Source organism: Solanum stenotomum, unplaced genomic scaffold (assembly GCF_019186545.1).
Source record: "Solanum stenotomum isolate F172 unplaced genomic scaffold, ASM1918654v1 scaffold9649, whole genome shotgun sequence".
Classification (NCBI taxonomy): domain Eukaryota; kingdom Viridiplantae; phylum Streptophyta; class Magnoliopsida; order Solanales; family Solanaceae; genus Solanum; species Solanum stenotomum.
In genome coordinates this window covers 693,422-721,249 of record NW_026037757.1, presented here as the reverse complement: position 1 = coordinate 721,249, position 27,828 = coordinate 693,422, and the positions used below count along the sequence as shown (strand labels likewise).

Here is a 27,828-nt window from a genome sequence, read left to right as displayed (position 1 = left end):
GTAATTGTATAAATTCGTTATTTTGAGTTTATACAAAAATAACTAAATTATACAAATGTACCCGCAAATTATATACAAACTTGCGAATTATACAAACCTGCAAATTATACAAATGAGACAACTTAAACTATAGCAATAACCCGTAAATATGCAAATTATAGCTATGGAGCACAATTAAGTTTATTATAGTGGCTATCTGCGAAAGTTCCCCATTAATTAAACGATAAGGGTAAGAATTATTTTACAAAGTAAATTGGTGAATCAATAACTCTCTATTTTTCAATCTGTTTATTTTATTTTGATTTAGCACGTTTCAAGAAAATATAAAAGGCTTTTAAATCATATGATCTTAAATTAAAAATATGCAGAATGTACTAAAATATCATTTAATTCTGTGGTCTCAAAGTTAGGATGAAATAATTGCCAAAAACTAAAAGAAATATTCTTTTTTGAAACAAACTAAAAAGAAATATAATGGAGATCAAATTAATATCTAAAATATGTATATCTTAGCAAAAACTTTTGTCCTATAACTATAAAAAAGCAAATCTTATGTCCATAAGACCATAACTATAAACTATAAAATATCGAGAATTTAAAGGGGTATAAATTACAATTTAAGCAAACAAAAGGACTAGAAAAGCAATTTAGCAACTGCATGGCCCCATAGATTTTGTGTGTATTACACATTTGCCACTTGCCCACTTAAAAATCAATAAAATGGTTTGATGGGTTATAGGAGAAAGTGCCAACAGTCAAGTGGTCCCCACATAGTCAGATATTTCCACGTCACCATGATAACTTATAGTGTGCTTTACCCTACTGAATCTTGTGGAATCCAATTGCTTTACGTTCATTGGTTAACATACGTATCTTTTTCCCTCTTTTCCTTTTATTCTATTTTTTAAATTTAAATATTTGTACTATTATATGTTTTTTTCCAAATATAATATTTCTATATTATCTACAAAACTCGGGCCCACCTCGCATGGATATGAATCATGATTTTAAATCAAGGTTTGAATCAAACTTTGAAATTACATCAAGGTGTCTTATATAAAAGTAATTTGCTATTTAGAGTTATGATTTTAATTTTTTTTAATGTAAAATACAATTTATAAGTTTATATTTTATATAAAAAAGATTTATTGTTTACAATTTTTATTATTTCACGACTTGTGAAATTTTTATATTTATGGAAAAAAAATATTACGTACAACTTAAAGAAATTTTAAACTATATATTTAAATAAAACTTCAACTTCATATTATTTGATTTCAATATATCAATTTCATTTTTCGGTTTTGTTTTAGTATTTAATTAGACAATAAAAATAAAATGCCTGTTCGGGACTCTCAAGGGGCAGTGATAATGTTTAAATGATTAATTTTCTTAAAATGGCATCTCCACCCATTTCTAAAAGTCACATTAACATACTGAAACTATATGATTTTTTTGTTTGTTTGAATAATTTGATATCTTTATAATACTTCTCTTCATGTTTTCCAATTTCTAAAATATATTAGTATACTAAAATATAATTACAAAAGATCATTTCTTAACATGACTTGATGGATTTATCGATTATCGAGAACACAATCACAAACAAAAATTTATGCAGATAGAATGTTAGTACATAACTGAGTATTGTCTAGCTCTTGTATCGATACGAGGAGTAAAAGTGAAGTAATAAAATCATAATGATTCCACGAGGGAGTTCCTTTAGGGACATGTTGTGATAAGATAAATTCTATAAGGGAGTGATTAGCAAATATGAAGAAATAAAAACTATAACGAAAAAAATATCAGTTATTGTTACGTTACGCCTATATATATAAACTACATTTCTTCGTTAATTTTCCTCTCACAAAAATCAATAACTTTTCCGATCGTTGCTTAGCCGACACTGTCGGTTTTCCGTTTATAGAAATCTCCAGGTAAACCATACATTTATCCACTAATTCCTATTTTTTCGCATTTATATTCATACATTGTGCTAATTTTTTAATTAACGATTTAATTAAATTGTACTAAAATGGAAGCAGTGATTGTTGATTCAAACAGAGCTATGGTGGGAACAAGTGCGGTAATCGAATCGATGAGTTCAGCTGTTAATGGAAAGGAGGTGGCGGACGTTCGATTTGATCCGACGGCTGTGGTACCGGAGCTGGTGCCGGCAGTGGTGAAATCAGAAGGTGTAGATGCGGCGGTTAATGGCGGCGGCGAGGAGCAGAAGAGGGAGATTGTGTTAGGGCGGAATATACATACGTCGTCCTTTTCTGTTACGGAACCTGATGCGGATGATGATTCTACTGGTGATAAGGAAGCGTATATGGCTAGTGTTCTGGCTCGGTATAGGAAGACTCTCACTGATCGAACTAAGTATCATTTAGGTATTTGTTCGTTTTGATTTTGAATTATTACACTTGATTCTGTTTATTCGTTTTGATTTTGAATATTACGCTTGATTCTGTTTATATTTGGTTACTCTATAGATAGAATCGTATATTTGTTTAGGTTGACTTAGATTGCCTTTTTGACAAAAGTTGTTAATGGCTAAGTTTGGCTCTTCAAATAAGTGTTATACATATCTATTGTGGGTTAAATCCTCCTTAAAACTAGAAAGACTAGGATATCAGCTCCAGTGTAAATTTTAGGCTGAATACATAAACAAACACCTAACTTGTTAAAACTCTCCATCTAGACACCTTAACTCAGCTCATGACCTGCTCAAACTGTATCAATTATACACAGTGTTGACATGACAAAATGGGTGAGTTTCACCTATCTTGAGATCACATGTCAAAATTGAGTTAACATTGATTTTAAAACTAATAAAATCCATTCCTCTTCTATATATAGTTCTCCAATTCATTTCTCCCCCTCAAAGTCTACCATTTTTTAAAATACTTGGACACCAAAAGCTCCAAGAACACTCAGAAACCAAAATCAATAACAACAAAAGAAATTAGTGATCATATTTGGTTCATGAATATCCACAAGGTAAAAATGACCTACCAAACGCCATGGCATAGTATTATGGCTCTGGAAACTTTGTGGGCTATATTGGTGCAACCCAAAATGTACAAACAAATAGGTTGCTCTGCCATTTTCTTCTGGTAGCACAGGGTTAGAGAAGCTGTTGAAAGTGAACTAGAACATAGGAAAGTAGTCTCTATTACTTTATAACACTTGGTGAGATTTGGACATAAAAGGTCTCTATATGATGGAAGGAACTAGAATTGCAGACCAACTCATCTTGCTATCTCTAGAAATATACAAAGTTGTCCTAAAAGGTTAAGCTAATGCTAATCTAGAAGTTACTGATCTCATAAGGTCAAGGTGTCTTTAAGTCGGTGGTGATCCTTCTCCAGCTGGAAGTGGAAGTAAACAAGACAAAAAAGGAAGAGGGGAGGAAGCAGATGGATTAGTTTTTGTTAAATTAGGTCTTAGACCTAACTCACACCCCAAAAGCTAGCTCAAAGGGAGGAGGATTGCCCAAGCCTTATAAGGAGTCCACCCATCTCATTAACCACCGATGTGGGACTTTTGTCATTCTTTAACACCCACCTCACGCCCAGTGCTTAGCATCTGGTGCGTGGGCAATTTTTGATTTTGGGGGCCCCAACATCGGGTGAGACGGGCCCTGCTCTGATACCATGTTAAATTAGGTTTTAGTCCTAACTCACACCCTAAAAGCTAGCTCAAAGGGAGGAGGATTGCCCAAGCCTTATAAGGAGTCCACCCATCTCATTAACCACCGATGTGGGACTTTTGTCATTCTTTAACAGTTTTTTAGCTTTTGAGTGTAGCTGGGTTTGATTGGAAAGAGATGAGGACTAAATGTTTGTGGGTTTGGTCTCATTGTTGGTTTTGGGAAGAAGAAGAAGAAGAAAACTTTTTTTTCTTTTTTTATCAAAAAAAAAAAAACTTTTTTTGTGTTGCTCAATATTTTTGGAAGCTACTAAATCCATGCGTCTTTATTGCATTTTTTTTACCCAAGTCACGCACACATGAAATACACATATCTCATTTTTTGACAGTCTCAATGCCTCGTGTGTGATGAGTATAGTTCTTGAGTAGTCTAGTTTTCCATTAGGTACCTTCCCCAGTTTAGGTGTCCAAATGAAATAATAAGGCAAGATAGGGGCAGCTTATGCATTTGGCATAGATTTTACTACTATTTTCCTTTTTGGGCTTCTTGTTGGTTTCAGATTTTGATAATTTATTTATTCTTCGGGCTTAAAAGTAGCAGTTGTATGAAATATTGTGTGAAAGTAGCGAACTTGTTACTTCTACCAAAAAGTGTGTGTGTATCATAGCTGATGATATTGATGTAACCTGAGAGGATGAAATCACTGGGTGGCTATTTAATATGAAGTGTTTCTCATAATCTTCACCTAAGTTTGATATAGTTTTCCCCCACCTCCTTTTGGCGGGGCAACATAACTTGGAATGGCTTTTGTCTTTCTTTTTTAACAGCTATATGGATTGTCTTATTTGCTGATGATTAAAGTTTTGATTTTTGTGTTGACTTTAGCGTTAAAAAGTTCTCTCTAAAAGTATAATTATTCGGATCCTTGTATTAAAAAAGTCTGTCTATATTAGAACCTTAGATATTGATTTTCCTTTGTACTATCTTAGTAATGTTAATACTAATATTTTGTGCGATGAATATGTTGAAATTAGCCAACTTTATGTCCAGTGGGTGGATGAACTAGTCTAGTTTACAATATCCTCTACTTCTTTCATTGCATTCCAAGTATAAAGAAATACTGATTATTTATGATTGCTGATTGTCACAGGGTATCCATATAATTTGGATTTCGATTATGGTGCACTCTCACAATTGCAGCATTTCTCCATCAATAACTTAGGAGATCCATTCATTGAGAGTAACTATGGTGTGCACTCAAGGCAGTTTGAAGTTGGTGTTTTGGACTGGTTTGCGCGCCTATGGGATATTGAAAAGGATGAATATTGGGGATACATCACAAACTGTGGAACCGAGGGAAATCTTCATGGAATCCTTGTTGGGTTAGTATATTTTTTAATTTATTCCTTCAGAATTTTAGGTTTGCTGATTAAGAAATGGTTACCCTCGATTTCCTCTTTTTTACTAATCCTACGGAAAACACGATCTTAATAATGCAGGAGAGAAGTATTTCCTGAAGGAATTTTGTATGCTTCAAAGGAGTCTCATTATTCTATTTTTAAAGCAGCACGAATGTATAGGATGGAATGTGAAAAGGTTGGCACTCTACTAACTGGTGAAATAGATTGTGCAGACTTCAAAGTTAAGCTACTAGCCAACAAGGATAAGCCTGCAATCATTAATGTCAACATTGGTACCGTCTGACTCTTCACTGTCTGAGATATTTCCCTAAATGCAACAACCAATTAGTTGCCTAAGGTGCCATCTTTTTTTGGTTGACAGGAACTACTGTGAAAGGAGCTGTTGATGATCTTGATCTTGTCATAAAAACCCTTGAAGACTGTGGATTTTCACATGATCGGTTTTATATCCACTGTGATGGGGCTCTCTTTGGGCTTATGATGCCATTTGTCAAGCGTGTAAGTAGATCTGTTTCTCCAAACTGTTTTTATTGTTCGACTTCTCCTTGCATTTCTTAAACTAGCCACTCTGAAGTGCATGTAAAAATACTTGGCTATTATTAGCAAAGCAGGAGTTTATTTGAGGTACTCATATGAAATCAAAAATGTGAAAATAGTTTGCAGCCTTGTTAGGTATTTGATGCCACTACTAATGTTGCGGAAGGTTATAATGTAAAATTGTTTTCTGTTCTCTGTAACCATTGCTTTTGGAAGTAAGGGAGAAAAGATGAAGAAGAACGCATAATTCATTTCTTTTGGTTGATTAGGAGTACTAAAAGATGAACTGATCTTCTTTTCATATGTGTTCCTTGTGTGGATATACTTCTTCACAGTACAAGCAAATCAGAGATAGGAAGAAAAGAGATTTTGTATACAGATCTACTGTCCTGTTGGCAGTGTTTATGTTCCTTATTGTTTTTGATAAATAAATGAGTCCTCTCATGCGGGTACTTCTTCACAGTAAAAAACTAAAAGGAGATTCTGTAAGCAGAGACCATCCACTGCCGCAGCTTTTCTGTAACATAGATTTGTCTATTATCTTTCATTTCTCCTACTTACTACTATTTTATGGAACAAGATGTTATTGTTGTCTCAGATTTTCCTATAATTAATATCTTAAATTCTTACAGGCACCAAAAGTTACTTTCAAAAAGCCAATCGGTAGTGTGAGTGTCTCTGGTCACAAGTTTGTGGGATGTCCAATGCCATGCGGTGTTCAACTAACAAGGCTAGAGCACATCAATGCCCTTTCTAGTAATGTGGAGTACCTTGCATCAAGGGATGCCACTATCATGGGAAGTCGGAACGGGCATGCTCCACTTTTCCTTTGGTACACTCTGAACAGAAAAGGGTACAAGGGATTCCAGAAAGAAGTCCAGAAGTGCCTAAGGAATGCTCATTATTTGAAAGACCGCCTTATAGGAGCTGGAATCAGCGCTATGCTCAATGAGCTGAGCAGCACAGTTGTTTTTGAGCGACCTAAAGATGAGGAGTTTGTTCGCAAGTGGCAACTTGCTTGTGAAAGAAATATGGCACATGTTGTTGTGATGCCTAGTGTGACAGTTGATAAGCTGGATAACTTCTTGGACGAATTAGTTGAAGCACGATCAATCTGGTACAAGGATGAGGACGTGAAACCTCCTTGTCTCGCTTCAGATATTGGGAGTAAAAATTGTTGCTGCCCTCAGCACAGAGTGATCTCTTAGATAGAGAAGAGAAAGCTGTAGGTTTCCTGTTGTTTCTGTAGGAAACATTAGAGGCATCGTAGAAATGATGTTTGTATTAGAGAAGCTATAATTGGTTTTTCTTTGTTTCTGTATGAAACATTAGATTCATTGCAGTAGTGATGTTTGAATTGTGACGTTGAATCTCGTAGAAGCATATCATTGTGTGGCCCTTATGCTTCTGCATTAGTGTGTTTTCCAAAAGGAAGAATTTGCCAAAAATACGTGGCAACTTTGTGAATTTTTTTGTGTTCCTCTCCACTTTCTCTGTATGTTTTCTTGTGTGTGTATGTATGTATGACAAGGGGATAAACAAACATTTCAGCAAGTACTTGCTTTGAACGTAAAGATATATCACTTTGTTGGAGACTGCAAATATTTAATCATCATCAAAGAGTTCCATACTTTATATTTCAATATAACTCTGGATCTTTGGGAACAACTTCAACACCATGGTTACTTTTCCTTATTTGTGCTATTTTACATTCTCCTACAAATCTGAAAATGCTTTAGTGTAAAAGACATTATCTAAAGTGTCTCAACCATGACGGGATACTTGTTCTTCAGCATCCTAACAAGTGTTGGCTGGACGGAGTCATCTGTGTCTAACGGTGTCCATCTACAAGGAAAACAAATTTTCAAGTCAGTAATGCAACTGCCCACAGGAAATTAGAATTATTTTATTTTTTCAAAAAGACTGTTTCTTGTTTATTCTCCTTACTTGTATCTGCAGACAAGATGATGAAGAAAGACAGAAATTTCCAGTTTGGCTAAGTTGATTCCAGGACACATGCGTGGTCCGCTTCCAAATCCAAGGAAGCTGAAAGGTTTTAGAGGATCCTGTACAGAATCCAACAATTTTCTTTGTTATGAAAATCTCAGTGGTGTTGATTAGAAGGAGCCTGCTTATGTATGTTGGAGAACTTACATCAAATCTAGAAGGATCAAACTTCTCAGGATTAGGAAAAATCTTGGGGTCGTGGTGGATAGACACTACATCCAAGTTAAGTGACCATCCCTTCTTGATTTTGCACCCTGAACATGGTTTTAAAGAGTCATTTTAGATCATACAAAGTCTAGATATCGAGAAATCTGTCAGTTACCCTCTATCTCAAAATCTTGTGCTGCTTTTCTTGAAAACCACGGAAGGATTGTGGCCATTCGAAGTGTTTCACTGATTACCTGAACATTGAAATATCAACAAAAAATTGGTTACTTTTGAATTTCAGAGCTGAATTTATGACTAGTATGCAAGCTCACTTTGGCGGTGTAAGGCATATTGTTGACTTCAGACCAGGTGAGATCTAATGTGCCTTGTTTTCGAGCTTGGATTTCTCTATGCTCCTCCTGTAAATAAAAGATTCTAAGTTATAAACTAATGTCAGCAGTTAAAGGTTGCTCCTTTTCTCTGTTAGGTTCGAATAAGAATTACTCTTAGTCGTTCCAATACAGCAGGATTTTCTTGAAGAAATTTGAGGAGCCATGTTAAAGCAGCAGTTGTAGTATCGTGGCCTGCAACTAGAAGTGTCAATATGTTATCCTTAAGTTGTTTATCTGTGAGTTTGTCGTCATCATCTCCTTCTGGTGCATCTTTGCCATGCTTCTTCACCAGGGATTGCAAGAAATCTTGTTTTATGGTTTCCCCACTCCTCCGTTGGTCAATTATCGAGTCTAACATAGCATACATTCGATCACGAGCCTGTAGTTTACAGATAGTCATCTCTTTTAAGCTGTCCATTCATCATATTTTGCATAGAATATCGACAATTTGTTACCTGAATGCCACGATAAAAGGCAGTTCCCGGGACTTTAAAGGGTAAAGAAGCAAAAGAGCCAGAAATAATCTTGAAATTGGTTCGAAATTTCTCTTGCTCCTCACCAGTTGGCTCTAAACTCATTATCATGTTGCCTATAACCTTCAGTGTAAACTGCAAAAAAACATAATCTGAAAGGTTCAAAAATGCCTCCTTTAGACCAAACTCTAGGAAAAAATGATCAGAAGACTCAACTGTGGAAGTTTCTTCAAGAACCAAAATTTTTCTTCCAGACCACTGATCCAATGTTTCAATAGCTAAACTGTTGATAAACTGAAAATACTTCTTTAAACCATCAACAGAAAGTGGTTCAGCAATTAGTCTTCGGAGTCTCTTGTGCGCCTCTCCCGTCTGTTGGAGCAAGCTAGTAGGTCCAAGTACTTGCTGTCCTGTGTAGAAAAGGTTTAAGCTCACTATCCCATCTTTACCTGTCAACAAGATCTTGCTTGCTTCTCTTCCGGTCATGAATACCGTATACCTTCCCAATACATAACTCTTAAACACCTTCCCATACCTAATAAGCAAAACCATAACACAAGTCATAAAATTGAGGTCAGAATTTAGATAACAGAGAATTTTCTTCGCGAAGTGATGTAAAGATAGCGTGTTGAACAGTTTTCTGAAGGGAATGACAATGTTAGATCAATCTCTAAAGCTTATATATAGCAAGCATTATCTTGCTGAACCACTTTATAACCTCTCTAAAACATAGCACATATTCAGAATTGCCCCTGGAGAAAAATTTGAACAATTTTCGACGTGCTATATTATGATGTACTCACAGTTGCTGTCTCTTATTGATGAAGCTGTATATACCAGCAGGGCTCGAAAATTCGGATATGAAAGAGAGACTTTCTCCAATAATAGGCCATCCTAAGGTACCTGGAATTGCTTCCATTTCTTTTGGAGAAACCTTATTTGTTCTTAATAGGACTAGTAAAACTACTAAAACCAACACTAACAACATTACAATAAGCATGATTAACTCCATTCTTGATTGTGTTAAATCTGCAAAATTTGATGAGTTTATATGTGATATTGTACTGATGATCTCAAGAATGTTCTGTGAACAGCTTAATATTAAAAATAATTCCTTGTTTGTTTTTGATTAATTTGTACAAGATGAATGGGATAAGACAAATTGACCCCATTGAATATAAGACTCCTTCCGTCCAAATTTATGTGAAATTCTTTTATTTTCCTCGTTAGTCAGTCTCAAAAGAATAGCTCTTTTCTATATTTAGTAAGTAACAATTTAACTTAAAACTTCTCATTTAAAACCACAGGCCTTTGTGTATAAGCTATTCAAACACTATAGGAGTGGGGTAGGGTGGAGTGTGTTGGAGGACGGAGAGGAGACAATAAGCGTGGATGGTATTTATGAAATTTGTTTTCCCTATTTTCACAACTCCATTAGGAAGTTATTTTTTTCATTTTAAGGAACTTATTTTTCTAAAAAACATATTTTCCAAAAATTTTAACCAACCAAACGCGGAAAAATTGGTTTCACCATTCTATCTAATTTTCTGCAATGCTACATATGGACAAGATAATTTCACTTTCCTATTGGAATTAAGTCAAGTTTAGCTTAGTTGGTGTCAACATTCTTGTCTAATCACAGCTGCTTGCCATGTGGATGTGGGCAGTTGTTAATTAATCCTTAATTAACTTGGCTAATACGTAGATTTTGAAATTTTTCTGTAGGTCTAATGCCACTTATTGTTTTTTATTTTGGAACTAAACTATATGCCAAAGTTAACTTAGTTGGTGTAGACATTTCTTGTCATGACAATTGACAGGCTACTTAACATTTGGAAGTGATTAATTAATTAATCTTTGAATCATTGCAACAATGGATTTTTTGGCGTTGAAATCATGGCTATTAATGCCTATGAATATATGGCATCTTCTTCCTAATAATGTCAAAATAGTTTCATATCTATTTCACATTGTAGATTTGAAAATTTTTTTTCTCAGTTATCTACATGGTGTGGTGTTCATTTTGGGATTCCCATCAAGACCATTTCATTCGTAAGATGCAAATTGAAACCTTTAATTAAGAATGAAGAGTCCATATCTCACCTCAACCGTTGATGATAGATTAAACTTTTAACTTCTTGTTTCATAGTCAAGTTCTTCTCTTGTTTCTTGTTATGTGGTTTTAGATGTTAGTTGATGACTCTATTATGTAAATATCCTATAAAATTGACATCCTTCCAAAATCACAAACAACAAGAGATATAACAAACATGTTGACCGTCCAACTGCCACAAATACAAGGGAGCGGACCCATAGAGGTAATCCCTAGAGTCCTTTTTTTTTTTTTTCATTTCGAATAGAGACTCCATCTAGCTAGTGTGCTCCTTAGCTGAATGCACAATTTAGCAACTACAGACTAAGACGCTTCAGAAGAGAAGCTACATTCATCCCGAGTTTTACTGTGAATTGTGACCATACTTCAGACGAGTTAGATCACGCATCTCTACTCTAAATCTAATCATGTTCAATAGAAATCATTTAAGAATCCAATCTATCAACTACTATGAGGCTTTGTCAGTTAATGAATCCACCATAAATAAATCCAATTGTGGAAATAAATGCAAATTTTATTTCCATAATCTAAGATAAAGTATTCAAGAACAATAGAAGAATCTTTTCAAATTTCATCAGCAAAGTATTATTTTCAAACTCTATAGTAAAATACATAAAAGATGTTGAACAATATCTAACTGATGTTTATAAAACAAGTACAAGTATATCCCATGTAACTAGTATTTTGATAATGGTACAAAGTGATCTGACCAGTATACACTCCATAGCCTGTAACACTATTCATTACATATCATTATCAATATATACAAGGCTCTATGCTAATTACTCATTAGTAACATGTTGCCTTTCTTTGACATTTTCAACCCCTGTTGTTAAAGTTCATGAAGCTAGGTTGGGTCTGCCCACCGATATTCTGGGTACTTGTCGTAGACTGAGGCATGTGCGGCTGCTGTTGTTGAGTATGGTGATTACCACATTGGACAAATGACTGCGGTTGGGGAGGGAAATGTGGACGCACCCCCCTGCTTCCATTTGCAGCTGACATTTGACCAGCTGTTATCTTTAGATGCTGCAGTTCTTCTCGTAAAGCTTCATTCAGAGCTGGAAATTATTCACACACATATGTCAATACAATAGATAGCAGTGAAAATTATACTACTTATTAAGTTATTATAAGACATACCGTCTCTAAGATGGGCTTGTTGTTCCAAAGCTTGCAGCCGTAGTTTGAGTTCTTTGTTCTCAGTAGTCAATCCACTATTGTCTCTCTGCATCATCATACAGAAATAGCATGTAAATGATTAAGGATATGTTAATTGTTATTATGGTTCTTGAAAGCAGTGTTAGCAATCTGCAGTGGTAATATTCCATCCAGCACCACATAAATACAATACAATCGATATATGTCTACAGAAATGTCCACAAGTTGAAACTGTGATTTTGCACGCACAGTATATATGACTCGTGAATAAATGGATCGTCCTAATGTATGTTACCCACCAAAATTAATGAGAATAAGGGCAAAAAGTTCAACTGTCGACCAAAGTAATTCTTTTTAAAAAGGAAAACAAAAAGGGCAAGGAGCATCATGGAAAAACAAGAATGGCAGACCTCCACACAAGTGCATATGCATGATTTTGTGGCAGACAGATCCATACTCAATGATGACAAAAGGAGCGAAGAAGTAGCATAAAGGTGACTTTTCAACCAAAAGTTGAAGTTAAAAAATAATAATTTTACAATCAGAGCAACGAAAATAACGTAGATTCTACAAAAAAATTTATTGCTAGCTAGCAAGATACCATACTCGGATATTTAAATGATGCTAGAAAACAAGTTAAGAATAAGAACCTGTTAATTGATGATGACTATTCCTCCATAAAAAGAACATTATTTAGCATCAAAGAGAAGCGCAACAGCTTGAAAAAGCCTAATTGCCTGACCAGCTAGAGGGTGGAAAAGAAAAGCTTTGACTGAAAATTTTCCTGTATCCTAAGAAAAGTTATGCTTTCCATAATTAGCACCAAAGAGAATGCAACAGCTTAGAAAAGCCTACTTTCCTGTATTTTCCTCCCCTCCATCTTGCTAATGCTTGCACAACCCCTTTCCCTGATTCTATGCATTCAAACCTTCACGGGATAACACTATCTCACTTTTTCCAATATTCACCTCCCAACCACTAGCTCCCTCCTCCAGTGCCAGCAACAGCACCCTCCATATGTAACTAGCAATGGCACCATCTCTCTCTTCTCCAGTTCCCCATTACCATTTTTAGGCCTAAGCATTCCACATTACTTGCAAAAGAGGGCAGAAACATGGTACATAGTACTCACTCAATCAAACAGAATCCTAAATAAATAAAAAAATAATGTGAAGAAAATGAAATTATTGCTGTCAATGTAGTCATAACAGTTTAGTGGTAGATGGGTACAAGTTACCCCAATAACAGCCCTAATTCTAACTTCTTTGATGACAAAAGGGTTAATTTTCAGCAAGCAGGAAATAACGAAACCTCAGTTACTGAAAGTCAAAGGTTGCTTCACTGTTTTATAATAACCATCCGGCTGCATTGAATATTTTGATCATCCGCCAACATTTCTTTCAAAGTCACTTTGTTATTGAGCACACATTTCTTTCCTCAGTTTGAAGTTCTTCACCAAATTGGTCAGCCAAATTTTGCCCCTTTTACTTCTTAGGTCGCCAACAGTAGGATTCTTGATTCTTCATCATGGTCTTCTCATTAGTAAGATGAACGATCAATTGCTTGACCAGTATATTGGTACTTAAATGTATTTTCCTTCATCTAACCACATGTTGAAAACCATTTAAAGATCAACACAAACACACTCCTACCCAATCATTGGGATTCCTCCCCCTTCCCTAGCTACCCTCTTTGCTAATATTTGCAACCCTGATCCTCCTCCTGAAGGCAAACCTACTTCACCTTCATAATGCTAATCCCCTCTCCTCCTCATGCACCACTAACTCCCTCACCCATTGCCAGCACCGGCGTTCCTCAAGTCCTAAAAAACCCATCTCTAGCTTTGTGATGCCCCCCTCCTTCTTGGCTGCAGCACCCCCTAGACTGCTCTTCATCAATTCTCCAATTTCTGAACCTCAATGATAATCCTTCACAAAAGCTACTTTCTCATCCCCATAAAGCCATAATTTGAGTAAAAGACAAGATCATAAACATAGCACTTATTCAATTTTTAATCTACTTTTCCCGATAGGCACTTGGCTGAAAGACAACCCTAAAAAGGGGGAAAAACAAAGATTTATTTCTGTTGATGCTATGATTGTAATTTAGTGCTAGTCGAGTAGTGGGGTGTTTTTATCCAAAAGAGCACTTAACTTTCAAGCTTCTTCAATGACAAAGTTCAGTTTTACTTTAAGAGGGAAGTAACCTGTTTCGATTTCCGAAAGCTAAACATTTTATGATTCAAACATAACCATCCAGGTAACATTGGATCAACTACACATAAAGTCAACTAAGATCTCAGCTCAAGTTACCAACACTGTTGCCAACTTGTTTAATCACATGCTGCGATCAGTTTACAAACTATGCTTGGATCTTATTTCAAAAGCTCCCAAAAAATAACCTAAAGATATGATCTTATACATATCCAATGATGTGACTTGTAGGCAAAAACATTTCTATCCCTCTGTTCCTTTTGATCAACTGAAGAAATGATCCTAATCTATAGAACATACTGAGAATAGCAAATAGAGCCTCTAATTTTTGTCATCAATTTCGGCATTCATAACCTCTGATCTTCAATTACAAAATGGACGAGAGCTTGTTTCTCTTCCTCAGCCCTCACAATTAGGTAAAAAGTACAAGAAATCTAAGTTGCTCGGACTCGGGTGCGGGTGTCTGATACAGGTACGGATCTAGAGGTTGGATCTTTCATGATCTAATTTTTAAGATTCGGGATATGGATCCATGTATGGATATGGGTGCGGGGATTTGCCTAAATATAATTAAAATATCTAAAAATAGAGTTATCTAACCTAAATTATGAGATATTATGTGGAGAACTTGAGGAGAATCTTGGAAAGAGATTAAAGGACAATGAGTGACATATAAATTTCTATATAAAAGGTATTCCATTTTCTTCAATTCACCTTAGCTTGTGTACTATTGATTATAGAAATCATTAAAACTATCAGACTTTCTCCATCAATTTTGGTCAAAGTACCCAAAATCAGTTGACCATATCGGACACGGATCCCACATCCACACCCACACGGCCACACCCATGTCGTGTTGACACGGGTGCGGCACCAAAAGTGAAGAGTCCGAGTAACTTAGCAAGAAATACAGACAGAATCTTTATAAAGACATCTATTAGAAAATCATCCTACCAAAATTCTTCATGCAACAAGTTCGCCAGAATAAGAAAACCATGTAGTTCATTCTTTGAGCCCAACTAAAATCTCATGAGAATATAAAATCATAACATCCTAATTCATTATCGGGCAATGAATGAATTAAGATAATTCAAGTTAAGTCAAAAAATCATACAAAGCAGAGAGCCATTTTGATTTGAAGATGTTACGACTCTGACTAACACACATGCAATCACATATCTGAACACAAAAGGCTATTGAATCTCTAGGGTTAATTCATATAACAAAATCTCAAAACCAAATATATATATATATATATTGGATATACTCATTGCTTATTGTATGAAAACATGAGAAGCTATTGAATTTTCAAGGTAACTTTATACAACAGAATTTGATAACCATGAAGAGTGATGCATATAGTCATTTTGCCTATTAAGAAAACAAAGAAGAGTACTGTCATAGCTTTTAAGAATACAGTCTCCCTATTTTGTACCTGCAGAACCGTGATTTGTGCAGACAGAGTAGTAGCTTCACTCTGCAGAGTCTGCACCTTTCTCTCCAGTTCACTAGTATAACGAATTTTCCCTTCGAACGTGCAGCAGATTGTCTGTTTGCAAGAATCCTGTAATAATGCAGAAACAAAGATGAATTTCTACAAAAGCATACACAAAGTTTAATGCTAGAACTGCTATCTATAAGGGGACTTAGTATTTTAAGGAAAAATTGAAAACATGGAAGCCATGCTATGTAACAGTGACACGTCACACGCTATAACCTTTTGTGCAAAAAATTCAGATTACTAATATTGACATTGAGAAGTCGTCAGTAACCTATAGTTTCGAAATCTTCTCATCTCTTACCATTCAGGTAATACCACTTCATTAAAGAATACATCATAGTAGCACTGCATTCTCTTTCATCTTAAATGAGCATACAAGGTACAATAATATTTCTTCATTAACTCAGTAATCCGGTTTCTCTGCTAGGAGCCTCTGCACTGCTTTTAAGTAGTTTAGTCCCCCCTCCCTCCCTCTCAATCCCTACTTCGTTTTTCCCAATATAAAAACAATACTTATAAAGACTAATCCCCTGTTTTAAATATCCTGACCATTTACATATAATGAAGTGGAAACTTATTTCACTTCCCCAAGAGACCTGTTGCAAATGATCACCAACATCTTTTTCTCAAATCATATCCTTTTCTTCTCTTTCATCCATTTGAGTGTGAGAATATGTAACTCATATAATTTCACCAAATTCACACTTGACAACTCCATTATACCAAGTCAAACATGCTCTTTACAGGTAAAAACATAGACAATTTTGGCATTCCCAGGGACAAGCAAATCACTTCAAAACCAAGAAATATAGCAACCATCTATTTTGCTTCATGTGCCCAAGAGGCCAAGAATTTCCAAAATGCCCAATAATTCGAAGAGAGATTTCCTCTAAAGCATTAGACCTAAGTATAACTCCAAAGTAAAAAACTCTTAACCAAAGAAAGAAACCCTCAAGCCCAAAAAATTTCATACTACAATTGAGGCAACTGCATATAAAATTGAAACAAAAACAAACAGAACTTTATGAAAGTTCAAACCTTAATCACTAGAGCTAAGTATAATTCCAAAGTCAAACTCTTAGACAAGCAAATAACCTCAAGCCCAATTTTTTTTTGAAGAGACATTTCCTCAGCTAATTATAATTCCAAAGAACTTAAATTTTCACACTATAACAGAAAAAAGGAAAAAACTTTGATAGAAGTTCAAACCTTTTGGCTCTCTTGGGATCAATCAAAGCCAACTCAGCAAGCCGATCAGGCGCCATAGCTTTCTTAACAGAGCTCTCAGCCTCAAACGACGCAGCAGAAAAAGAACCATCCATCGAATTGCTATGCCTATGACGAGAACTCGAACCGGAACCCAAACCCATCATCTTCTTCTCCTCCGACGCAGCGGGCGTTGTAGCTCCAGCTTCACCAAACTCCAGACCATCAAAAAAGTCGGCGTCAACGGAAAGACTCCTGAAGTGATTCAACGGTCTAGGTTTATGATCAGTACCCGGTCCGTTTGAAGACGAGTCAGCTGAATTCGCCGGCTGCATGTGGGTATCAGTAGAAGGGGACAACGCCGGCGCCGAAATGTCAAGGTTGAAGTCAGCAACGACGTCGTCTAAGAGGATGTCATCGTCGAAGTCAGGGAACCTGAAGAAAGTCTCCGACTGTGCCCGGCGGTGACGTGCTATACGGGTCGGAGTATCCGGCATCTGGTCAAGGTCAATCCGACCCGATAGAAATGGGATGGGTATAGGCTTTCCGGTGAACTTCGGGTCCATAGTTTGTCCAAATCAATTCTTCAGTTCGATTTTGGAAAGAAGAAGAGAGAGAATAGAAATGGGGTTGGGGGTGGCTGTGTGGAAGAAGAAGAAGGAGGAGGGAGAGAGGCAGTTGGCTGAAAGTGCAAACTCACATGGGAGGGTTTATTATAGTTGTTAGGAACGGTTAACCAACTGTGGCCGGAGCGGTAAAAACTCATTTATTTGGTTGTGAAATTTTGAACTTGAGTTTGTCAAGATCAGGTGTCGAGTTACTCATTTATTCTTAATTGAGAGATTTTGAATTTAAGTTTTTTTAAATTAGGCATAGAGAGGTAAATACTCTTTCGTTAATCAAGAGGAGAGAATATATGAAAATTTGAATATAATCAAGTTAACCAAGAGGAGAGAATATATGAAAATTTGAATATAATCGAATTTTAGTGTGAATATAGTATAACAAACGGAAATTTTTAAAAGATATTCTCTTACAAGAGGGAGTTTATGATTGGACATCACAATGTCCCATCATAAACTCCCTATATANAATTGTATAAAATTGTTTAAAGTTATAAGATATATATATATATATATATATATATATATATATATATATAAAAAAAAAGAACCCTAGGTTCACCTATGTGCGTCACCACAAACCATGATTCCCTTTTAATTTATTTATTTTCAAATTAGTCTTTTATCCTTTCAGTAACCTTCACAACCGTCACCACCATCTTACAAATTAAGCCTCCACCAAATCTTTCATATGTATAAATATCAGTCTCCTTTGAACTTACTTAAGCAATTGATCGCCAGATATGAATGTTGGGCCAAACTTAATCCTATGTAATCTTGCGTTGTTGCATGCATTAGTCTACTGTTTCTCGATAATCTTACTTTACCTTTGGTGATTTGAGTTAATCAATTTTTTGTCTAGGGGTGGTACAATATAGATTGAAGGTCAATGACATTTATTAGAACTTTAAATTGATATTTGAAGTACACGTTGTTGGATTTTAAAAGGTATGAGTGAAATATGAAGCGTTGCGACTTTCATAAAAAGTTGTGACTTTTATGAAAAGTTGCTACTTTTATGAAGAGTTGCGACTTTTATGAAAAAATTGTGACTTTTATAAAAGGTTGTGACCTTTCCGAAGGATTGTAACTTTTTCAAAGAGTTGTGACCTTTCCGATAAGACACAATAAGCATTTGTTCACACTATCCTTTGTTGTCTATAAATAGAGAGATTTTCTCTCATTTTAAAATAACGAAAAAATCTGAACTACTACTTTTTCTTCTTCTTCTTCTACACAATTAAATAAATAGAGGGATTTTCTCTCATTTTAAAATAACGAAAAATTCTGAACTACTACTTTTTCTTCTTCTTCTTCTTCTACACAATTAAATATTCGTGTACTTTGCTCCTGTTGATTAGTGGCTCACTAACACCATTATTTTTCTATCATTACACTGTTGAATAGAATCGGTCTATCATGAGGGGATCTATTCCTTTAAACCTCGGGTACTAGAGGGGAATAATTTTCTTACGAAGACATTGTGCATTCAGTGGGCTCGATTTTTTCCTTTATATTTCATCCTATTGTTACAGATCCTGGTATATTTTTTACAGTCATTAATTTATGCTTATGTTATTACTTGTTGTTTTTGAGTACATGCTTTAAACTTTGTTGATTATGTTCTGCAAAGTTATTATTATAAGTATTTGTTAGTACAAATAAAATAACACACGGCAATTGAGTATTCACACAAGTTTTCTCTACTGGAATTGTTTAAGGTACAATAAAAAAATCTCTTAAAGATCGATACTACCATCTCTTGAAGACAAAATTCAAATATGGTATGCCATTATAAGTAATTAAAGACCAAACATTATCGTATCTTGATGTGAGAAGTGAACCAACAAAAGAAGATAAAAATTAATAAACTTTTGACATGGCTTCAAGGATGTTGTGATGGATGACCTATAGAGGAATATGACTAGATTGAAGCCTCTTTTAATCCCAAAGACATAGTTAACTATACAATAAATTAATTGTGCATATTCAATATGAAGTATGGATAGATTCTCAAGTTTACTGCAAGTTGTAAATATATTTCTTGAAGTAATAGATGTGTTTCTTGACACTACGATTGAAATGGAAGTGTAGTTTCAAATTGAACTCCATCACTCTAGTATGCTGATTTTTAAAAAATACCCAAACAAACTGAATAGTTTTGTGTAATATTTTTCCCTTTCAAGTATATATGATAAGTTGAAATGTTGTCCAATATGATACATTCTTCCTTTAATTTTTCATTTTAATAATTTTTAATGATACATTTAAGTTAGGAACTTTAAAATGATATATGTAAAGTAAAATGTAGGGCTGAACTTTCTACAACGTTAAAATTAAAATATTTGTCTACTTTTTTCAGCCTTTTAAAATTTATTTATCCTTTCACCAATGATTATTTGTTTATTAGAAATTTAATATCTCAGGTTGATGTTCATTTGAATTCCCAAAAATATCAAATAGTAATGCTTCCTGGAAGCAAAAGGATAAATTATAAAATTATTAATGGTTGTTACTACATAATCTTATATATAAGATAATATAATGTTTTAGTTTTAATAATCGATAGGTTTTAAGTATTATTTTAGAAATTCCGTGATATTGAATCCCGCGTGAGGTGCAGATAAATTTTACTAGTATATATATAACTTTAGATTTGAAAATGGACTTACTGTCGACTTCGAAGAATATCATGTCGTGACATGTTGGCAACTTAGGTAATAGAATTGCATGGAATATTCTAGAGTTGTAGAGTATTCTTGAAAAAAACTTATTTATAAACATGTAGGGACTTGTTTGATAATTATTATTTACGTAATAGCCCCTAAGTTAGTAGTACAAATAAATGAGCATTCATTTGTAAATTCATCAAGCAAAACCCTTCAATCTTCCAAGCAATATTATAGAAGTCTTCTTAAAAATTCTCTTGTGTCTTTCTTCATTCTCTTAGCGATCCAGTATTAAAAGACCTCCTTATGTCATGTAGCGTCTAAGTGGCATGATAACGTTGTGTATCATGACAATTAACTTAGAAAAGAAAATATGATGATGTAGGAAAATCGATAGAAGAAATGACTAATAGAAAGACGTTACTATTGTCTTCTTCGGCGGCTGAACAAAACAATAGCGAATCGTATGATTCGTAGGGTGTTGGGCAGGGTTCGATATTCTGTTCTTCTATAATGAATTTTTGTATCCGAGTATGAATTTTATATCCGAGAAATGTACGTACAAATTCATATCCGAGAAATCTACTATGTTATTCTTTAATAAATATTGTATCAGAGTAAGAATTTTGTATCTAACAAATGTATTGTTTTTCTATAATGAATTTTGTATTCAAGTACATTATATAGCTTATTGTTGTCAAATAGTTAAATTAAAATTTTAAAAATAAACTACAACATATAGGAGAGACCATAGAGTAAACACATTTTGGAAATGAGTCAAGTGGTCAAATGCATAAAACGTGAGGTGAGTGTTTTATGAATTTGAGATGTTAGTCTCACAAGAGTTTTTATGCTTTTATAATCACTTGAAAGATATTTAGGAGTTTGCTCATTTTGAAATTTCTTTTTTTTTTCTAGATGAAATTACTATATATACATATATTTTAGAATATTGATTAGCGATAAACTTCTACAAGTATAGGTGCAGAAATATATGAAAGGGATAAAATTATTCTTATTTTATTCTTATAATAAATATTGCCAATTTAGAAATATGATGAATAAATATAATTAGTAATAAAATGATAAGGAATATTAAGTTATAAAATATGTTTAACAAATATTATTGGTTTGCTTTGAAAAAAAAATAGAATCAAATGAGAGAAAATCAAACGATTGGAATGATGGAACAAATTAAAATATAATGGGATATGACTAAATTATTTGGCTAACTCTAGAACACTTGATTATTTAATTGGTTAATATAATCACCACCAAATAATTGGGGAGTAATAATGCTAAAGAAGCTTCCTTCTTGTCGGAACAATTTGTTGTTTTCTATTGAAGTGATTCAATGTGTGTTTATTACTCTTTAACAAAAAAATTATAATGGTTTTGACATTAATAATGCCACCAACAAATGATTAGACAAGAAGTAATATAGATGCAATGAATTTAACTAAGTATATATTCAAATGAAATCTCGACGTGGCTCGTAAAATTGTTGTCATTTAATTTAGAGATCATATATTTCAATTGTGAAAATTATCTTTTGCATTAATTAATATCATGTAAAACTGTATATAATAATTTGATTTTTTTTTTTCCAGACGTTACACATAACAAATATTTAATTTATCAGGTTATCTTTATTTTAATTTTTTTATGGTGGAACTAAATCATTCATTAATACCACTTGTAAATATAATGATGATATTATATTTGGTCTATGGATTAATTATAAATAGTTCTTCAAGGATAACAAGTTATATCGTCGGCCATGGATATGAATATTTTGTGCAGTGCAGATAAAGACAGGTATTGCTATTCAAAAAGGATGTTTATATTTGTAATTGATTTAAGATATTATTGAATAATAAATTAAACTTTGTATTATTATTTAAATATATACTAAAAATAATAGCTGGTCAGGAATTCAATCAATTAATATGTGTTCTAAAATTATCACTACTTACCATGCAAGAAATTGCTTGGATCTTTGTTTTTGGATAGGTTTAAAAAATAAGTATAGTTGAATTACAAGCAAGATTAATTATATGAAAAAATTACATAAATAAATATCTTATTTTATTATAATATCTAAGATTTTCTACCAGTTAAAAAAATTATAAAAATCCCTTCTCGTATACATTCCTATCCCCTCTTGGATACATTCCTATCCCCTTTCGGATATATCCCTCTAATGTATCATTTTCAATTTGTGAGCTATGTACTCACATGTTTTCTGATGTATCCGAGATCCTATAAATTTAAGAGATTTTTGTAATTTGGAAAAGAATAAGGATATAATTTAGTTAGCTCTTAACACTGTAAAATTTATATATGTGTATGCGTGCCCACGTGACAGAGACACATATAATTATTGAGTGATGTCAATTGACATCTCTTTATTAAAAATTACATTGTATAGTTAGATAAAAATATCTTTTTAATACACAATGCATATTATCACTTCTTGATTTCTACGTAATTTTATTTCTTTTATATTTTGACAACTCTTAATTGAAATTCTGACTCGCCATCATTGTGTGTGTCTTGCTATAGAAGTCGGCATGTCGGCATATTACAAGTTTATGAAAAAAATTACAGTTTGAGTCAACAGAAATATTATAACTATGTGTATAATAACCCAACATGATTGGTAACTTTGAATCAAGACATGATTGGTAAATTTGAGCTCTGCCAAAAGTTTTTATGTTTTTCTTTCTAAATTTAATTATTATTGAAGTGATTAATTTGGATTCGTATTGTCAAAAGATTATAAATCTCTAATTAANTTGAGTTGGGGTCAGGGCTTCAATGGTTGGATCACAGGTTAGGGTCGGGTTTAGGGTTGATGTTGGGTCTAGGGCAGGGAAGATCTTAGATTAGGCATTAGGTCTTGAGTTAGGGTTTAGGTCGGGGCGTGTCTCGGATTGGGAGGTTTTGGGTCGACTCCTTAGTTGGTTAGGCGCAGGGTTGGTCACATTATTAATTAGGTGGTAGATTGAGGGCAGGGGCGGACCCACGTTGTATCCAGGGGGTTCACCCGAACCTCCTCGGCAAAAAATTACACGATATATATAAGGTAAATTTTCTACATTTCTGTAGATATATATATTTTGAACCCCCTCAATAACAAAGAGAAATTGATGGCATAGTGGCAAGTACCCTTGAAACTAAATTGTATGTCACCGGATCGAATCCCAGTGAAAGCGTTTTCTTTTTTTCTTTTTTAGTTTCAGTTTTTTTTAGTATTTTTTTTTTAAATTTTCAGTTCTGTTTTTCAAAAATATTTTACTTTAAAAAATGTGCTAAAAGTTTGGTTTTAAACCCAAAAGAATTCAAGGTTTCCATTTCTAAAGACTTGTTTACACGTTTATACTTTTATTTTTCGAACCCCCTGAACGAAAATCCTGGGTCTACCACTGATTGAGGGGCTAGGCGTTGGGGGGTGTTTAGGTGAATTAGGTGATGAAGAATAGGGTCGTGAGGTTGAAAGAGAGTTTAGGAAAATGTTTTATGTATTTTCATGGAAGATGCTACGGAGGTTGGAACTCTAAAACATTGATGGTATGGCAATATAAAATATAAATGTAAATATTGCAGGTAACTATTTAATAATCACAGATTGATATAAATACTATTCTAGTTGTCTTAATTTATATAACACTCTATTCTTTTTAGTTAGTTCAAAAAAGAATTAAGGATACATTTGCTTATTTGACAAAGATTTAATGACACTATCAATATTTTATCCATGTTAGGTCTCACTTATTTGAAAAAGTTCACAAAGGTGTATTGTTTCTAAGGATAGTTCTGAAATATTGCAAAATCTTTTCATATTTCTCAAACTCCATGTCGAATCATTCTACATGACATAAATTGAAGCGGAAGAAGTAATTAACTAGCTATATAAGGTCAACTTACAGATGATTTAATAATTTTTACATTACCAATGTATTAAATTAAAATCATGTAATTAAGCATGTTCAACGGTAATGAATTACATCACTTTGATTATATGATCATGTATTAACTACCCAATCTGTTGAAACTTGTAAAGTATATTACCCTCGTCATTGCATTTTTTTTTCAATTTATTAAAATATGATGTATTTTTATATTTGAAAATAATTTAATATTAAATTTTATATTTATTTTTAATGACATTATATATGTCATTTTCAAGCCTATAAGTTGAGGTTTCACCTAAAAATAACTTTCCCGTTCTTCACCACCATCGCCGCCGCCCCTTTCACCACCACCGCTACCACCAAAAAATGGGGAAAGGTGCTGCCTTGTCAAACGGAGTAGTGAAGAAGATCATTCTTTCTTATACATATGTAGCACTCTGGATCTTCATCTCCTTCACTGTCATTGTTTACAACAAATACATTCTTGACCGCAAGCTCTATGGATGGCCCTTTCCCATCTCTCTAACAATGATCCAAATGACCTTTTGTTCATCTTTGGCTTTCCTCCTTGTTCGTGTTTTCAAAGTTGTTGAGCCTGTTTCCTTATCTTGGAATGTTTATCTCACTTGCATACTTCCCATTGGTGCTCTTTACTCTGTTTCTCTTTGGCTTTCAAATTCTGCTTACATTTATCTTTCTGTTTCCTTTATACAAATGCTCAAAGCCCTTATGCCTGTTGCTGTTTATACCATCGGGATCTTGTTTAAAAAGGACACTTTTAACTACTCCACCATGGGTAATATGCTGGCAATTTCAGTGGGTGTTGCTATCGCTGCTTATGGTGAAGCAAAGTATGATTCTTGGGGTGTTTTTCTTCTGTTGGTTGGTGTTTTGTTTGAGGCTACTAGACTTGTTATGATCCAGATCTTGTTGACTTCAAAGGGTATTTTTTTGAATCCAATTACTTTTCTCTACTATGTTGCTCCTAGCTGCTTGGTTTTCTTGTCAATTCCTTGGATTTTTCTGGAGCTTCCAATTTTGAGACAGAGCTCGCGTTCTCAATTTGATTTTGCTATTTTTGGGACTAATTCGTTGTGTGCCTTCGCCTTGAACTTGGCTGTGTTCTTGTTGGTGGGAAAGACTTCAGTTTTGACTATGAATGTTGCTGGGGTTGTCAAAGATTGGCTTCTTATTGCATTTTCTTGGTCAGTGATTAAGGACACTGTGACTCCAGTGAATCTGATTGGGTATGGATTAGCTTTCTTGGGAGTTGCATACTATAATCATAACAAGTTACAGGCGAAGAAATCTCAGCAAGCTGATGAGGAAGCACGGAGATTGTTGCTTGAGAGAGACTCTAATGGATCATCTGATTCACAGGCCTAGGATATCCACATTTCTTTGTTTACACTGCAGATTCAATTTATGTATCTTATTACTAGTAGATTTAAGATCTGAGATACCCTTCCTTATAGCTGTTTTGAGTTTCTGCTACTATTTTTACTTGTTCAATCCTTGATATTTCTACTATAATTTATTTTTATTTTAAAAAAAAAGCCTATAAGTTACACAATTTTTTTTGGGCTAACCCATCAGTGGTCCCCTAAACTTGGCACCAACTTTCACTTGGACACTTTAACTAGACTTTGTTCATTTTAAGCACCTCATGTCAAACCTCATTGTGTCATTTTGACACTTTTTATATTTTCAAAATCGCATTTTAAGTGCGTACATGCAGACGCCTCTTATGTGAAAAAATAAACGAATTGGTATGTGACACGTGAAAATTTTATTTTATTTTTAAAAATCTCAATTTACTTTCTTTTTTTCTTTCTTCCAGATCCCAAACTCCATGCCCCCACCTCTTTTCTTCTTCTTCTTGCGCCTCCTTCCCCTTCATCTGTTCTTCTCCATAAAAAAAGCAAGAACATAGGTTAGTTTACAAAGTAAAATACGTTTTGGAGAATGAGGGAAATCATATCAAATCGAAAAGTTTTTATATGACATTTAAAAGAAGATGATTTCTTGTGCTACTACGATTGGGATTTACAATGAAGGATATGTAAAATAATTTATTTTTTTTCATTGGAGGTTGTTTTTTATTTCTTTTTTATTCCTTGAAATCAATTTAATTTTCAATGGAGATGGTAAGAATGTAAATCAGTTTTTCCATTTGAAAGAAAATAATTTCTTTTTTTGTTCCCTTGAAATCGATTTTGTTTTTGAATATGAATCAAGATGCAAATTCAATTTTCAAAGAAGATGGAAGAATCAAAGAGTGTAACCTAGTAAAATATTGTAGAATTTTTTAAAAAAGTTGCGTGGTGATGGAGGATGGTAGAAGGTGGGGAAGATGGAAGGGAGAAAGCAAGGAAGAAGAAGGAGAAGAAAATATTTACAAAAAAAAGTGTCACGACCCAAATTGAGTCATGAATGGCACCCACACTTAACCTCCTAAGTGGGCGGACCAAGGAATCTAAACCCCAACATATACCAATAATTCAACTACGAATAACAACAATAACGCGGAAGCTCCAAAACTTATTAAAGTAACCAATCAAATAAACTTCTAAAGTCTATTACATATTATCCCCAAAATCTGAAAGTCATCACATCAAAGACATCTAATCTCTCAATACTAAGTCTAAGAGTATCAAAGACACAGAAATAAATGAAATAAAGTAATTTGTGTCCGAAAACTATGGACATCAAGTCATGACCGAGGGAATCCAACACAAGCTCGAATGCATAGCTCACCCTTAAACCTGATATGCTGAGATTGGCTAGAGCTGAGGGCTAGTCAAATTTGCTGGTACACTCGTTGCACTCCATAAAAGGAAAACAAAGAAAAATACAAGTAGGGATCAATACGGGGCAACATGTACTGAGTAGGTATCATCGGCCAACCCAAAATAGAAACTAATATACAATGAATAATAGTATACAGTCAACTATAGCACTTAGTAGGTGATAAGAAACCACAACATGAACAAGTGATAGTTGAAGCAAATACGTAATCAATCACAATATCAAGCGCACACACGAGGACTCATGCCTCCACATCACACTCGTTTGGGAAATGCGTTCATTGAGATTGAGTACATTAAGTTAATTCAATATATTTTTCCTTTAATGTTATCGTGTCGGAACGTGACACTCCGATCCAAAAATACCGTGTCGGAACGTGACACTCCGATCCAATTATACAGTGTCGGAACGTGACACTCCGATTCAAAAATACCGTGTCGGAACGTGACACTCCGATCCAAAAATACTGTGTCGGAACGTGACACTCCGATCCGATAATATTATTAATTTATCATTTATTATCACTACTTTTCAATTCATTAATAATATTACATCAAGCCTTCTTTATTCAAGGCATCACTTCGATAGAGAGGTTTTCAGATTATAAATCTCACGGTCTCAGGATTTTAGACCAATCACAAACCACACAACCAAGCCACACAATCACACAGTCAAGTACATAGAGAACTTCACGATATCATTCAATGCATATCAATCGCTATTAAGAGTTTATCTATCAAATAGAATAAACCATAACCTACCTCCACCGAAGAACTGAAGTCAAGCAAGTTACTTCTCCAACACGTTTCCTTTCCTCAATGCCTCCGAACCTTTCCAATCTATCAAATATATATATGCATAATTTGTAAGTTAGCGATTCTATAAACACTCATATTATTCTAGTGTAACCTAGACCCAAAAACTCACCTAATTTCTATAATCAATTTCCTAAAGTTCAAACCTATGGGTAAGTCTTAATTTCTCC

The 27,828-nt window shown here is 34.1% G+C and overlaps 3 protein-coding genes and 1 pseudogene across 4 annotated transcripts; 2 read left to right on the top strand and 2 right to left on the bottom strand.

The window, feature by feature from the left end:
* Positions 1-1,785: 1,785 nt before the first annotated feature.
* On the top strand, positions 1,786-6,972 carry LOC125853104 (serine decarboxylase-like). Of its 2 annotated transcripts, none has more exons than XM_049532775.1 (6): positions 1,786-1,937; positions 2,046-2,393; positions 4,806-5,037; positions 5,155-5,348; positions 5,438-5,574; positions 6,246-6,972. In XM_049532775.1, the coding sequence occupies exons 2-6, from the start codon at positions 2,069-2,071 to the stop codon at positions 6,819-6,821; spliced, it is 1,464 nt and encodes a 487-aa protein (XP_049388732.1). In that variant the 5' UTR covers positions 1,786-1,937; positions 2,046-2,068; the 3' UTR covers positions 6,822-6,972. The 2 variants fall into 2 exon arrangements, with proteins under 2 accessions (XP_049388732.1, XP_049388733.1); XM_049532776.1 differs by having other exon boundaries at positions 1,791-1,937; positions 2,065-2,393.
* A 380-nt stretch (positions 6,973-7,352) lies between these two features.
* Positions 7,353-9,718, bottom strand: LOC125853115 (abscisic acid 8'-hydroxylase 3-like). Its single transcript, XM_049532792.1, has 9 exons — positions 9,436-9,718; positions 8,849-9,167; positions 8,615-8,767; positions 8,272-8,538; positions 8,100-8,186; positions 7,943-8,021; positions 7,768-7,874; positions 7,561-7,679; positions 7,353-7,458 (listed from the first exon to the last, which is right to left on the bottom strand). Exons 1-9 carry the CDS (start codon positions 9,642-9,644, stop codon positions 7,368-7,370), a joined length of 1,431 nt encoding a protein of 476 aa, XP_049388749.1. The 5' UTR covers positions 9,645-9,718; the 3' UTR covers positions 7,353-7,367.
* A 1,596-nt stretch (positions 9,719-11,314) lies between these two features.
* Positions 11,315-17,460, bottom strand: LOC125853117 (transcription factor VIP1-like; annotated as a pseudogene).
* A 6,921-nt stretch (positions 17,461-24,381) lies between these two features.
* On the top strand, positions 24,382-25,531 carry LOC125853125 (probable sugar phosphate/phosphate translocator At2g25520). Its single transcript, XM_049532801.1, has one exon. It carries the CDS (start codon positions 24,402-24,404, stop codon positions 25,419-25,421), a length of 1,020 nt encoding a protein of 339 aa, XP_049388758.1. The 5' UTR covers positions 24,382-24,401; the 3' UTR covers positions 25,422-25,531.
* Positions 25,532-27,828: the final 2,297 nt, after the last annotated feature.